Source organism: Triplophysa dalaica, chromosome 7, assembly GCF_015846415.1.
Source record: "Triplophysa dalaica isolate WHDGS20190420 chromosome 7, ASM1584641v1, whole genome shotgun sequence".
Taxonomy (NCBI): Eukaryota; Metazoa; Chordata; class Actinopteri; order Cypriniformes; family Nemacheilidae; genus Triplophysa; species Triplophysa dalaica.
In genome coordinates this window covers 13432411-13445102 of record NC_079548.1, presented here as the reverse complement: position 1 = coordinate 13445102, position 12692 = coordinate 13432411, and the positions used below count along the sequence as shown (strand labels likewise).

Genomic DNA, 12692 nt, shown 5'->3' with positions numbered 1-12692 from the left:
TTTCTGGCGCCCATGCAGCGCTATCACACATCACCCTTTTATGTTTATGTTGATTGCAATTTGTCTAAGAGTAATAGATCGTAGAATTCTCATTTAAAATGTTAATTTCTATATTTAGTTTTTATCAATTGTTAATACATTTTTGTGTTTAATTTGGGATTTATTTTTGTGGACACTTTTTCAGGACCATGGACAGCTATCTTGGCGCGAGACGCTTCTGCATTAGATCGGTATAAACAAGCTAAGCTTTGTGAAAGAATAACACTAATCATACTATAAAGTGGGCATATACATTTGTAAAGGAAAACATTTAAATACAATGGCATAGGCACTGACTGTTGGTTTGCATTTGAATACAAATGAATGCTGTGATGATTACACTTCCATCTGCAAATTGCCGTTTCAGACTGTGTAGCTACCATATTATATCTAAGCCGTCTGTGCATTCACTTATCTGCCGCTTAGTCTGACTGATCAGGGAAACATGAAAAATTCGCCTGCCACTGTTGATCTGTTGACGGAATTTTCGGGCTGGAGTCTGCTGGAGCTCATGACCCCGGGCTTTACGAAACGGACGCTAAACGCATCGCGCACGGTTGATCACACGCGCACTGGTTCAGATTGTGAACTGTGCAAGATCAAGGGATGAGCCGAGATGCAGAGGACACCCGCTGCTTTTTAAGTTCAGCTTTTCTTGTCAATGTTAAAAATAAGACATGTATTCTATCCAAACTACAAATCAGAGAGAAGCACTGACAATTCTCGTGTACTCACGGCATTGGGATCAGGCTCATGTAAGGGGATTTATATCCTCTTCTGATCACTGCTTCCTGTGATATCGGATGGTGAGCACTGTTAAGGTCGCAAGAGTCCATCGATTTATGACACTCTTTGCTCTTAAATGAAACTATAGTCTACTCAACCATCCTTAAATCCCGTTAATCAAATACTGCTAATATAACCAATATGCCACTATAGTTCATCTAAAATTGTCAGTATAGGCTATGGGTTTTATTATTCATTTTAATAGACGGTATTAAGGGGTGTTGGTGGAGAGGGATGTTGTCAGATTTAGCTGTACTAATGGGAAATCTCCGTCTATTAATTCCGAAATGTCTGCTGCTAAGAATAGCCCGTCGGTCCTACCCCTGCATGCCCTCGCAAAACGGAGCCGTTCCCGAGAGACGCGCGCAGCTGTCTCCCAGCGCTCACATCCCCGTCCACTGGGCACGAACAGTCCGTCCTGGCAACGCGCTGCCAGATTGTTATGATTCGTTATCTCTAAAACCGATCAACCCCGACTCTTCGTATAAACAAGCCGATGATAGTATCGTGCGGCAAAGGCAGGTGAGCTCAAAAAGCCTGACAACACATTTAGACTGAAGACATTTAGACAGCGGAGTCAGACCAGGGAGAGAAATACATGAATCAGTAGGGGCACGGGGGGAGTGTGCATGCGTCATGTGCTGCAAGTGCTTTGGAGACGAATAGCACTGAATTGATCAGTTGCTCATTATATAGCTTAACTTGTCAGCTGATCGGAGCGGGTTGTGTTTCACAAACCGATATCCTGAGAGCCCCCACCCCACATTCGTCCTCAACTGCCTCCTCCCACTCTTTTTTTTTCTCAGGGGCGCTTGACGGAGAGTAACGAGGCTAACAGACAGCTCAACACTGGAAGAAATAAGGAAAAGAGGGATACGAGTGTTCTCATGAACGGATTGCCCTCACACGGGGAAGATGAGCAGATCCTGCACGGCCCGTAGTCCGATGAATAAGAGCGGCTATGGGAACGCGGATATGTCGCCGCTGTCCTCTCACGATTGATGGTTTTACTTTTTGTGTGTCCCTTCATTGGATTTTATGACGGTTGGATTGGTCTTCTCGCACTGAAATGCTAGTAATGGCTCTGACGGAAAAGATGACACCTTACCAGTGAGCTCCAAACCAATCGATCATTGTGATCTGTTTCTTTGCATCCGACTAGAAGCATATGTCGTTTAAAAGAAATAAGAATTAACATAGGACATCTCGCATATGTATGTAGTGGAGATCGCAAATGCATGCGAGTAAACGTGATCGAGAGGTGACCGAAGCCAGATTATAGCTATACCGTGCCAAATATTGCGGATGTTACAAAATAAATAAATAATTCGATTTTTATCCTATTTTTCCAATAACATGATATTGCAATCATTGCAATGTATCGTTGAGAAGTCAACTCAAATGATTGCTCTTGCATTTTTCTTCTCTTCAGGTTATTAAACCTAGATCGTATAAATGATAGTGGTATAATTACAACCTGAGGAGAAGCAAGCGAAGCAAGAGAGGGACAGTTGTGGAGATATGAGAATGGAGCAACGGAAAAAGAGAGATTTACCCAATAATTACTACGCCTTGGAAATATACAGTGCATGATTTTGGACATGAAATGAGATGATGATGATGATGGACCATTTTGTAAATTGAAAGGTGCAACGAACCTGTGAACTACAGAACATAGCCTTGGGCACGATTTTTGCTTGTATTTTGTTCGTTTGATTTTTAAATCATTTTCTCTGCCAGAAAATACAAGCATCAGCTCCTGGATCCTAAACGTGACGTAAAAGCCAGGAAGACAAATGTACACTCCAGTTATACACGTATTAAGTTTTGAAGCAGATGGGATGTAATGTGGTGTGGTCGCGTTGAATATTCACCCTCTTTTCTCCTGCTTCGTGAAGACTGGCATTTGGTGTCTATAGAATGGCTAGGTTCGGAGATGAGGTGCCGTCCAGGTATGGTGGAGGACCGGGACACGCTCAAGGGGGACCCGGCCGCGGCGGCAGCAGGCAGGGCGGCCCGCCGGGTCCTCATCAGAGAGTGTACAAGCAGTCGATGGCCCAGCGTGCCAGAACTATGGCCCTGTACAACCCAATACCAGTGCGGCAAAACTGCTTCACCGTCAACCGATCTCTGTTCATCTTCAGCGAGGACAACTTTGTGAGAAAATACGCCAAAAAGATCACCGAATGGCCATATCCTTTTAAAACCCAAACGAGAAGCTCAAAGCCTTCAGTTAAGGTATACATTTCACCTTATAATGTACAATAATTATCGATCCAATACTGCTGATTTAATGATAAAACACGCACGTGATGTGATGGTTTTGTGCTTCGTGTCCTACTAATAGGTAAAAGGCTGAATTTAGTTTTTTTTTAGGTGAGCTATACGATGGCTTGTGGCACAATAATTTGATACTATTTCTGGTGTGTATGTTCGGTGTGTTACGTACTGGAGTGAGGTGAGCTGTGTGTGACGATTGCGGCCGGGCGGCGCTGTGTTCGGCGCAGGCTTGCTGATGTCAGCATTGAAGTATCTCATCCTGGTGTCACGCGAGAGAGAAAGCTATGGTGAAAACGGGGGCGATGAGGGGAGGGGAACAGCCACCATTTCCCATATTCCATAAGCTTCAGAATATAGGACGTGTTTGCATGAATAAAGCGCTGATATGTTAAACGGGTTATTTATGCAGAGAAACCCAACTTGTGTTTTTTCCCCCGCGGGAACATTCAATGAATCAGCTCACGATCAGTGAGGTCATGGCTTGAACACACAGTAGCCTACTTTTCAGCTTTAACAATAAAGAAAAATGTATTTTTTTCTGTAGGATACACTGCATTGATGTTTTCATCAATACATAATTAGCCTAAACGTTAATATGAACTGAGCTACTGCTCTCCTTCACAGATCAATGACAGATGACACAAGAGGCAAGTTAATGATAGAAAGGTATCTTTAAGGCTATAAATAGTTCAGATTGAAGAGAAGGAATAAATAATGGTTGAGTGGACACCAGAGGGAGACAGATAGAAAGAAGTTACTCAGATCTGAGTCGTGAGCCCTTCCAGTATTCATCCATGTGTAGAGGCAGTGATCTACATTCAGTCTGCAGAATTTAAATTATTTATTCGCCATTTCTTTGTCTTCCTCTCTTAAATTCTCTTTCTCGCCCAGTTTCTTAAGCAAAGTACTGACCATCATCTATTTCACTTTGTACAGACTTTAACTCATTAATGATACATGCCGGAGGCCTACTGTATGTGTGTGTGTCAACATTTCAAAGCGCTGTGGTAAAGTCTTGCCCATATGTACAGCACAAAAATATGTAGGCCCTATTTCTTTATTCTCTGACATATTTCTGACATAGTACACATAAGCAGATTTCTTATGCATTCTTTTTCATGGTTCCCGTTAGGCAAAAGATAACAGTGTTGGATTCCTTTACTCCCGCCTTTGTGGCTCCTGATCTCTGTTGTATGAATACAGAAGGGCCACAGATACTGTAGGCGTAAATCTGTATAACTAAATACTCCAATGCCCACTCCTTTGCACCATAGTTTTGTTAAAGGGTGTCAGAATATATCAAGACAGTAATAACCGTGGTAGAAAAAAGGACTGTTGTTATTTCTGAATTCTGTTGTGCCTTACAGTGTTTGGTCAGTGCATGTTGGCATTTTGTGCCTGAACTACTGTTGTAGAAATATTTTTTTATCAATCCTGTATATTCAGCATAAATGGACGGCATAGATTTGACCGGCCTAGAGTGGGTTGGGAGAGTGGATTGTGTAAAACATGTCTGTGTGAAATGTCCATACAAATCCACTTTGGTAAATGTATCGTCGCTTACTAGGTTTAGCATGGTTTAGTATTGCTTCTATTGTTTACCTCATTTGTAAGTCGCTTTTGATACAAGCGTCTACTAAATGACTAAATGTGAATGTAGTGTAAATGGAAGCAGCGTTGATTCACAAATGTTGGAGTTAAGAGTATAAGAATTTGGGGGTTTTAGATTGTATGTGAAGTGTCTTCATCTATTAGGCGTATCAATTGATGGTTTGTGTAGGTAGAAACTTAGATAAAAGACACTGACACTTTACAAGGTGTAGAGACAGACTTCAAAAAGAAGGAAAGAACCCTTAAAGGATGAAATAGATTATATGGAAAACATTCCGTATTCCGGAAGAGAGAGGGAGCCTGTATATAAATATTTTAGGATGGAAGTCATGTTAGATCACACATACTCAACTAAGTAAAACATATCACAAGGTTACATAAATCATATGATTATCATTTTCTGTTATACAAAAGGTTCTTTGTTGTGGAAACAGGAATCTTTGTGTAAATGGTTATTCTATCTTCTACAGCCTTTTTTAAGTGTATGATGATAATATCATTAAGTCTCATTTGACAATATTTACTGTCTTAAAGAATCCCTCTCTCTTCTTTAGTTACTCACAGTTAAAGTCCATTACCTTAGATTCATTCACACAACTGTCTCACTGACTGTCACTCAAACCCAATGTCTCTCTCTCTGTCTCCTCCTTCACTTTTTTATGGGCAATTAAGTAAAAGACAGTGATTTGAATAATTATATAGATTATACTGTGTTGTGGAGATATATTTGGCTATGGAACATATTTTTATATTTAAATATTTAAAAAATCTTCAAAGTGCATATTTTTTAGTTTAGTTGTGCACACATTTGTTTTTTATATGCTGTCTAAGGGCGTGGAACAAAATGGCATGTGACCTTCACTGTCGAAAAAAAATGCTCAAAACACCTACCTTTTGTAACTGGATAAGTACCCTGTTAAAAAAGTCCTTCTATGTACCATTTGGTACAGATATGTATACATTTCGAACCAATGTGTTCCTTTGTAATACTATGCCTTTAAGATGCAAATGTGTACTTTTTGAAAGGATACCGCTGCCCTAGTGACAAAAGGCTACATATTTTTACCATTTATTCTGACAGTGTTCTATAAGGAAGTCAAGAGCACCAGTCGTGGTATTTCAGATAAGCAACATGTGTACATGAGTGTTTGTATTCGCCTTCTGGCCCATTCTGGTGGTTTCGTACCTCTTACCGTCTGGGTCTAAAAAAGGGCAGTCATCCGTAATGTTTCAGCCCAGCACTCCTCAGATGCTACTGCAAACGAGGCAGAGTGATGCCACACAACCCAACCAACAACTGCTTCATACAGTAGATCCGCAGAGAAACTTTAACATTTATTAATAATGTGAACAAACCCGTGTTTGCATGTGTGTTGACATGTACAATATGTGAACCTGCAGTCAGTACAGTGAAATATTTTATTGGCATCTGTTGTGATTTCTGCCAACCTTCCTCCTCATTCTCGTGTGTTTTTCATTCTCTCTTGTTCTCTATCTCGTGTTCTAGTAGTAAATTATTCAGTTCTATGGCTGGGTGGTATGTGTGTGTGATGCTGACTTGGGAAAAACTATTTCGGGCACTGAGAGAGAAAAAAAAATGCTGGCTTGAATTTTCATGCTGTTGTTTTTACAGTCACGTGCTGCTTCTGCTAGTGTTGTTTTCACTGGCGCACACCTCCACCTGCTGCCTCCTCTCAAATACATACACAGACTTCCGTGTTAGCCTGAGGTATTCTTTTTTACTTTACAGTACTGTGATTATATTGTTGCAGCAAACATTTTTTTTATTAGTTAAACTTTTGTTTGTTTTTGGGTAAATGGAGGTTTTGTGCCATTCTGTTAGCAAGAGAATGTATCCAAGTCATTGTCAATAATGTTTACACTTTTTCTCTTGTTAATTTGGGATCATTCATTTTAGATTTACCCACTCCTAAACTGCATTTTAAACAAACAAACAATATTAGTTCACTTGTCTGACAGAAAATATCTAGCATTTTGAAAGTCCAGTGTATGAAATGTAGTCAAGTGGTGAGGTTGTGAATTGCATCCAATGGCTCACTCTGTTTAGAAGCACTATGATGCTGGCACAGAACTTAGATGTTGTAACGTTTTTTCTTCTTTGCCGAAGGAGATAATGTATTTTCAAAATGCGCTCTACTGTAGAAATAACATGACGAATTCCATGCAAGGGAAGCTGCGGTGTATATAGATAGAACTATCTCATTCTAAGGTAAAAAAAAAATAAGATTCATTATGTAAGGTCTTTATACACCTCTGAAGACATAATTATGTATATTATATTTAATTTCTCTAAATAGATCCTCCAAAAAATGACGCAGTAGACCTTTAAGTGGCTGCATAATTGACTAGACTTGTCAAAGTGTGGAGGCAGCCAGGCTGAAAGACTTGCATGTAATGTGAGTGAAAAGAAGTAAAAGGTGTGGGGTCACTTAAGATAAAGTACTTCACTGGTACACTGCAAAAGTTTTTGACTTTTTTTCACAAAGACTGCTCTATAACCAAGCAATACATAAATTACCATGAATTAATGAGTGATATCTGGAGGCTGATTTAGGAATTTACAGAGGAGACTGTGGTGTAAAGTTAATTAGACTACATTATTGTCCAGTAACACATACAGGCCTACTGACACACACACACATACACAGTATCATGCTAATCCTTTACTTACAGACTGAATGAGCTTTTTGAAAAGCAAAGGTTAGAGAAAGGGTAAATGAGCGATTAAAGTGAGCGAAAGAGATGGAGAGCGTATTAGTGTAACTACAACAGGCACATCTTTTATAAAAAACACCCCTGTTTCTAGTTAATAAATTATTCAGACTGCAGCTCCAGAATGCTAGAGATAGTATTAGAAAAGCAAACAGCCTGGGACCTTACAGCCAGATGAGGAAATCAATACATATTTACATTTTACTGGCTGGGCTTCTCGGGTCGCTCTTTTTTGCGCACCGACTTTTTTTATGGCTAAATACAGAACCAGTGATTCACACACGTGCAAACTCGCAGCACACCCTCACTGACTGACTGACATGCTCCTTGAATCACTTATGTACTGTATTAGTGGATTAAAGTGTATAACTGCATATGATTGCTTCAACTCATTCAACTTCTCAAAGGGCTACAGTCAGATGTGTCTAGTCAGCCATTTTGATAGCACTGCTTTGTATTGGATTTTGTAGATTGCAGCTCTTCAATAAAGTTGAGGAATGCCTGATGAGCCAAAACAGACTTTTTAAAATGTTTTTGAACTGATTTGGGGGATCTGCAGAAGTCTGTGAAATAGATTTTCAGAGAGTACGAGTAATAGATGTCAGAGTACGAGTAGGGCAACTATATGAAAGGTGTCCGGTTTATGTTAAAATATTTGTAGAGATTACTGATGGCATAGTTTGTATGCAGACCTCTTCACTGCTGTCCTTCCGAAGCCTTATGTCCATATTTCATGATTTGTACTTTTCCCACAAATCACCATTAATAGTCACCCTTTATGTTTTTCTTTGGGTTTTGTAAATATCTAACTAATACAAAGTATTAAAAAGTGTCAACAGTATGTAATCATTTAAAAAGTTTTTTTTTATTTCCTGAAACACTGCGAATTTGGTCATAAAGGTGTCAGAAGTACAGCAGCATATTACTTAAAAGATTCAAAACATTAAATACATTACAATACATGTGTAAGTGTTTCTCAATGAACACTATTAGTCGCTAGGTGAAGTCATGTGATGTCTTTATTGTTACACAGATACTATTTTTTTACAATATATCATCTTGTTTACTGTGAGGAGACAGTGTGTGAAAGAAAGTAAGATATGTCCTTGCTTACACCAGTATATTACACCTGTCCAGTTGACAGAGACTTTTAATGAAGTTCCCACACCACTGCTTAGCTGACAAATTTACATCAGCTTGTATGTTAATTAGAATTCTTTTCTTCAGTTACTTACATCATTACTCCATTCATTTACTAGTAGTTAGTATCTACTAGTAACCATAAACAAATGCTTTATTTGCTTTATTATTACCTATTTATATAAAGGTGAGTTGATTTCCTTCAAACTTTATATAGTTTGAATGGTTTAATAACACGGAAACAACTGCACAATGTATAGTCTTCAAGATATACATTTCTGCCAGTCTAAAAGTACCCTGTAACAATTATTCCCTTTCCATTACTCAACCCCCCCCCCTGTAATATACATTTGATGTTTTTACATTCACAGAAGCATTAATAATGACGTAACAATATCTCAAAGCCATGTTTGCTCAGTTGGGAACCTTTAGTGTTTTGCGGAGATGTAATGATAATTGCTTCATGTGGCATTAGACTGTGTCCATATGTGCCTCATATTACAATGTTAAATTAACACTCACAGTGTATATATCATTTGACCTTTTTTAACTTGACCTTTTTTTACTGGCGATTTTGCTGTGTAGGGTTCTGAGGCACTTTCAACTATATCTTTTCTTTCCATTTTAGATTGTATTCTTTACTTTCTCATCTCAACTTGTCTCTCCATCTTCCTCCATCCATTTTTCCGTGGAGCGGCATGTCAGGCAGCCGTGCTGACGGTGCAGACTGAACTCGGCTGAATGGAGATGGGCTGATGGAGGGAGATGATACATGCACAGGTTTAGTGGGAGAGGTGGAATGAGGGAGCAGCCGGCTGAGAGTACGTGGAGGAAAGATGAAGGGATGGAAAATGAGAGATTGACGTGATGCATGAGAGATTGATGCGGCTCTGGGAGTGTGCGGGAACAATGGATTCTTATGGAATGACTGCAGGACTTTTGAAGGGCGGTCGGCACACATATACAGATTTGTGTCAAGCTAAATACAGTGGAAAGCTTTTGTGTTTTTTGGAGGCAGCTATCTTTTGGATTTAGAATATAGGGTAACAGTGATCATTCTGGTCACTAATGGCGACTTCTAAACTGATAGTCTCTCTCTCCATATTTGCACTTTGATCCCTTACCTCTCTATGCCTTTTGCCATAACCTCCTGTACCACCTGAGTACCCTTACTTCTGACACACATGACCTTTTTCTCTCTTATAGCAGTGGAAAATGTTTTCGATTGTGATGCCACTGATACTACTTTACGCACACCCACAGAGGCAGAAAAAGGACAGTTTCTTCCTTTCCATTGTCTTCCGCTTTATTGCTTCTCTTTGGTGTTACTATATATAGTGTTGTGCAGAGGGTGGAAGGTGGGTTCATAATTAAAGATTTCTGGCAGAATAGATCACAGCAGTGAATATGCATCCTCTTTTATACAGGCCCCCTTTTCACAAAGCCAGAGATGCAAGGAGTCTTCAAAGCACTGCAAACGCTGTTGCCACATTTCCCTTTGCGGTCATATCACACACACAGTCTCTAGATCAGAAACAGGATGTCCACTTTCCCTTTTATCTGTCCATCCCGACAGGCACTTCCAAAAAGAGGCAGAATTTCCGGCCAAACACACACACACTCTAGTTGTAGTATTTAAATTAAACACTAGAATGATCACACATAACAATATTGATGATTATTCACGCATGTGGAAAACATGCACACACACACAGAGCAGGGGTCAAGCAGGGCTAATTAAAAGGCACTGGAGTGGTAATGCATTGTAATGCTGGACTCATTGCCGGGTATTATTACACAAGCTTTTACAGTGCAGCGCCTTTGAAAACCTGCCAGATCTCACTTTTTTTCTGCATATGACCACTTGCCAAGCGCCAAATGCAAGCGAAAACTGGCCTCAGTGAGTAAAACTTTTATTTGGATGTTCGACATGCAGGTGACCTTTTTGGTAACGGCAGAAAAATACAAACATAGTTATACTTTTAATGTATTTAAATGTATAGAAATGAATCTATTGTCACATTCAAATATTTTAATAACCATTTGTTTGTCTAGGCATGCATAATAATAATTATATATGTTTCCTTCTAAGCTTATATGCTTGCCTGCATGCAAAGTTGCCTGAAGTGAATCCAAGCGGCCAGTGTTATTTAAACCATACAGAATCTGCCTGACTCATATTTATCCACAGCCTGTATTACTTCGGCATGGATACCAGCTTATTTGCCACAGGCTCAACCATCCGCATAAAGCGTTAGTGGGAGACATGTTTAGCCCATGCAGGGTGACCATGATGCTACATTTGCTTTGTTTTGTGAAACAAATGTCTATGAATGTCGCTGCATCACCCATTTTACCATAACCCGTATTTGGCTCAAGGGGACAATGTGATTATTTTCATGTAGCACCTGGTCCTGTTCTATGAAAAATCTGATTTTGGAGATTTTAAAGCTTATGTATATGTCCACTGATGCAGAGCTGAGTGAGTGTTTTCAGTTTATTCAGTGTGGATGCTGAGCGTCAGATTACCTGGATTGTGGGATTGTTAAGAAATGCTTGACTTTAGGCATTTACTTCCTCTTAGATGTTCAAAAAGGCTATAAATCACAAACCTTTGCTTTAACCAGCTGTAGCATTTTGTCAAGTCATGTTCCTTAACAAGTGATTCTCACTCCATTTGAGTACATGATCCTGGCTACCATCATCGCTAACTGCATCGTCCTGGCCCTGGAACAGCATCTTCCAGATGGTGACAAGACCCCTATGTCAGAGCGCTTGGTGAGTCTTTGTGTCATTGTATTGAAATACCAGAAGTTATATAACAAAAAAAACACACTATGCAGACCGCAGAATACAGATAATAATTGGTCCCTGTTGAATGTAACTAATCTCGTGTTTTCCTCTGATTGTCCCTCACAGGAGGACACAGAACCCTATTTCATCGGCATTTTCTGTTTTGAGTCGGGCATTAAGATCTTGGCTCTGGGCTTTGCCTTCCACAAGGGTTCCTACCTACGAAACGGCTGGAATGTTATGGACTTTGTAGTGGTGCTTACTGGGTAAGTTCCAATCAGTTATGAACACTTGTACACAAATGGCTCATGCATGTGAATACACAAGGATCACTATCAACGAATAACACCAGTGATAGCGCTGTTTATTTGCAAATGCCCCATCCACTAAAGAAATTAAAATCAATTTTGGGCTAGACACACACTGTAAAAAAAATCCCCTGGTTTTCTTGTAAATTTGCGGTCTTTTTACGTTTTTGGACCATATTTTCATAAATAAACTGTGAAAAATCCTGCCAGCTGGCGCCCCCAAAATTTTTGAAATAACACTTTTAGTACGGTTTCCTGTTTTCTTGTAAAAGTTTTTTTTACATTATATACAGTATATCTATGTGGAAATCTGTAAAAAAAGCACAGAAAAATTCTGTAAAATTACGTTTTTTACAGTGACCACAAAACACAAGTCAGGGCTGGTTCTAAACATCACAGCACCCCCATCCCCTTCACCTTTTAGAATAAAGAAAGTATTTTTTCACTGTAAATGTTTTACAATTTTAACAAGTTAATGATATATTAAAAAGTCTATTTCCATTTGCAAATCATTAAACATAAAAATTGGGTGCAGCTGGGATTTATTTCAGTTATTTTTTGCAACAAGTTTACAGTAACACAGCCATCACGTTTCCACTCTTTTGGAAGAGTATACAGTATATTTAAAATGGGGAAAAAGCACAATCATAAATAAATGACTTATAAGCAGTCAGCTGCAGGAAAGTGTTTATTCTTTTTATAGCCTACATTCAGAGACTGGACCAATGGGCTATAACTTCCGTTTTTATCTGCCTGTGTCTTTGCTGGTGGACACGTGTATAAGGGGAAACTGTAGGTGTGTTCCACTTCAAAAGAAAGAAAGTATGACAGACTGTTTAGGCCAAAGTAGGGTTGACAAAATCTTATTATCAGGTACGTAAGGGGTGTAATGTGATGCAGCCGGAGCTGACAGTGCGATGTGATGAGGACACGACGCAAAGGGTTTTCTTGTGTCACACTGAAGGGGTTATTCCACAATAACAACAATCACTTCCATCCACT

The 12692-nt window shown here is 39.4% G+C and overlaps 1 protein-coding gene across 19 annotated transcripts in view; it reads left to right on the top strand.

Moving 5' to 3' along the window:
- Nucleotides 1-1265: 1265 nt before the first annotated feature.
- cacna1aa (calcium channel, voltage-dependent, P/Q type, alpha 1A subunit, a) overlaps nucleotides 1266-12692 on the top strand; it is a 75006-nt gene continuing 63579 nt past the window's right edge. For 12 of the 19 annotated variants that reach the window (XM_056752780.1, XM_056752793.1, XM_056752791.1 and 9 more), the window contains exons 1-3: nucleotides 1564-3017; nucleotides 11262-11367; nucleotides 11509-11648. In XM_056752780.1, the coding sequence (XP_056608758.1) occupies nucleotides 2746-3017; nucleotides 11262-11367; nucleotides 11509-11648 (518 nt within the window). In that variant the 5' untranslated portion in view covers nucleotides 1564-2745. Of the gene's footprint in view, nucleotides 1348-1562; nucleotides 3018-11261; nucleotides 11368-11508; nucleotides 11649-12692 lie in introns of those variants that run through there. The other 7 variants (XM_056752792.1, XM_056752789.1, XM_056752786.1 and 4 more) reach the window with 2 other exon arrangements.